This window comes from Lipotes vexillifer, unplaced genomic scaffold (assembly GCF_000442215.2).
Source record: "Lipotes vexillifer unplaced genomic scaffold, Lipotes_vexillifer_v1.1 scaffold121, whole genome shotgun sequence".
NCBI classification, from domain to species: Eukaryota; Metazoa; Chordata; class Mammalia; order Artiodactyla; family Lipotidae; genus Lipotes; species Lipotes vexillifer.
The window spans coordinates 1,103,170-1,105,729 of NW_006773122.1; the positions used below are offsets into that span (position 1 = coordinate 1,103,170).

A 2,560-nucleotide genomic window follows, 5' to 3' on the forward strand; every position below is an offset into this window, starting at 1 on the left:
GGGGGGGGGGGGGGGGGGCATCGTTTGCTCAGGTACCCAGCTGACTAATGAGGAAATGCGGGTGGAGCATTCCTAACAGTACTTGGTACAGAATAAGTGCTCAGGACACAGTAACAGTTATCATAGCTGATATTCTGTGCCCATGTACCAGTTTTCCATGCCCATGTGCCACTCTTGTGTGCATGTGCCAGCCTTCCGTGGCCATGTGCCAGTCTTTAGAGAACTGAGATTCTAAGTAGAGAATGGGAGATGGGATGGGTGTCCCTGGGACGGCCCATGCAGCCTGTCACAGGCCAGAGCCAGATGTCAGCCTTTCTTGCAGACCTCGGCAGACCGCTACCACCTGGAGCCCCACCTGGAGCATCTCTACGGGGCCTACCCCTACGCCTACCCGCCCATGCCCCCCGTTGTGCCGCACCGTGGCTTTGAGGACTGGTCCCAGATCCGCTACCCGCCTCCCCCCACGGCCATGGAGCACCCACCCCAGCTTCCCAACTCGCGCCTCTTCCACCTGGTGAGTCTGTGCCCCTCTTGCACTCCGGGACACAGACACAGGCCACCCAGACACATTCCAGAGGGCAAGGTCAAGTGAGGGAGTCAGAAGCTGCATCCTCGGCCCCTTCTGAACAGCACTGTGGTGTGTGGCCTGCTGTCCCAGGGGCAGGACCTTCCAGCCCAGGGCTGCTCAGGGTCACTGGTGTAGGACAGAAAAGGCCAAGTAAGGGAGTGGGCCCAGAAGGAGGGCTTTCTCCCGCCCACCAGGCCAGGGGTACTGGAGTTTGGGTTTGACCTTGTTTATAACCTCCACATGGAACCAGGTACCAGATCCTCACCATGCATTCTCTCCCTTTGCTCTTCTTTCTCTTTTCCCTTTTCAGTTTCCTTTCCTTTTCTCTTTTCTTCCATTTTTTTGGCTGTTTTTTTTCTTCTCTTGCTTATCATTCTGTCTCCAGAGAGCTGCTGTCACCTGTCCCATCCTCTGCAGTGCCTCTGCCACAGCCCCCTCAGGCACCCCCGCTCTCACCTGGTGACAGACAGCTGCCTTCCATCCAGCTTCTCCCCCATGACCATTCCTGACATGCATCTTTAAACACTGGAGTGTACTGTGGGGCTTAAGAGATTAGCTCCAGGATTATAGAGACCTGGACTCAAATCAAAGCTTGGCCACTTGCCTAACTGGACGACCTTCAACAAGTTGCTTAACCCATCTGAGCCTCAGTTTGCTAACCTGTAAAATGGGGGTGGCAGCCTGGGTAGTTGTAAGGATTCAGCTGTACTCGATTAATGTGAACTTAGTACTATTCTGGCATGGTATCTGCTACTGTAATTTTCGAGTATGGTAATTGATTACTAAGCACCAGTGTTGTTGCAGCCAGAATACACCTGGCGGCTGCCCTGTGGAGGAATACACAATCAGAGCTCCCAAGTGATGGGGTCACCCACGGCCAGGCCTACGGAACCAGGTGAGCATGATCCCCTGGTAATGGGCCTTGTCTTCCATGGGGGGAGATAACTTCTTATCTGCCAGCATCACCCCCATTTGGGGAAGACGATGTTGCTACCTTCTGATCTAGGTGGAGGAGGAGGCCCAGCTTTCTGAAACAGTGTTGAGAAGAAAGGGATGGTGACTGCATCATGAGGGGGTTGAAACCATTCCTTCCTTCATTACAGTTCAGGGTCTAAGTGCTGTGTGCTGTACGAGGTTCTGGGGAAGCTCGGATATGGTCCCAGCCCTTATGACCTTACTGTCTAGTGAGGTGGGCAGAAGTGAATGGTTAAAATCACACCAGTGGGCATATACAGCTGCACTCAAGTGCCCTGAAGGAAGAAGAGCAGGTTTCTATGAGAGCAGAGGCAGCAGAGGGACCTGACCCAGCCTGGGGGCCATGGTGTTTGAGTTGAGACCTTCAGAATGAGCGGCATTAACGAGGTAAAGAGGCAGAAGCCAGGGGTGTTCTTGCCGAGAAAGGACAAATGCAAAGGCCTTGCTGGGAGGGGATGAAGAACTGTGGCCAACCTGAGGATTGAGAGAAGGCGGGTGTGGCTGGAGCCAGGAACGAGGTGGGGAAGGGGGTGTGGGCAAGGCAAGGTCAGGGAGGTTGGCGGGTCCTGGCCGAGAGGGTCTTGCAGGCCATGGCAGGAGGGCTGGTCTTTATCCTATGGATGACGTGCAGCCCTTGGACATTTTAAAATCAGAGTGGCATGGGAATTCCCTGGCGGTCCAGTGGTTAGGACTCTGTGCTTCCACTGCAGGGGGCCCAGGTTCGATCCCTGGTTGGGGAGCTAAGATCCCACAAGCCCTGCCGTGCGGCCAAAAACATAAAATCAGAGCGGCACGAGAGATTAGATTTGCATTTTGTAAAGCTCCCTCTGGCCACAGTGTCCGCCATAAACGGTTGGGGGCTGGAGGTCTGTTCGCTAGTCACAAGAGCACCCTGGGCCCTTTGGTCACTCCCTCACTTTCTGCAAGGCTCTCATGGGGTAGAAGGCACTGCCTTGCCTGTGGGGCTTCTGGGAGCAGAATTGCAGCTAAGGGGAGGCCAAGTCTATCTCAGCAGGA

The 2,560-nt window shown here is 54.7% G+C and overlaps 1 protein-coding gene and 1 non-coding gene across 5 annotated transcripts in view; both read left to right on the forward strand.

Annotated features, from left to right (window-relative positions):
* TNIP1 (TNFAIP3 interacting protein 1) overlaps positions 1–2,560 on the forward strand; it is a 47,301-nt gene that overhangs the window by 43,856 nt on the left and 885 nt on the right. Inside the window, exons 16-17 of one of the 4 annotated variants that reach the window (XM_007448033.1) lie at positions 323–514; positions 1,373–1,463. The exons of 1 other annotated variant lie outside the window; for it this stretch is intronic. In XM_007448033.1, the coding sequence (XP_007448095.1) occupies positions 323–514; positions 1,373–1,463 (283 nt within the window). Of the gene's footprint in view, positions 1–322; positions 515–1,355; positions 1,464–2,560 lie in introns of those variants that run through there. 2 more of the 4 variants (XM_007448034.1, XM_007448035.1) reach the window with 2 other exon arrangements.
* TRNAG-UCC (transfer RNA glycine (anticodon UCC)) lies at positions 2,211–2,283 on the forward strand. Its single transcript has one exon. It is a non-coding gene; the product is annotated as a tRNA-Gly (tRNA).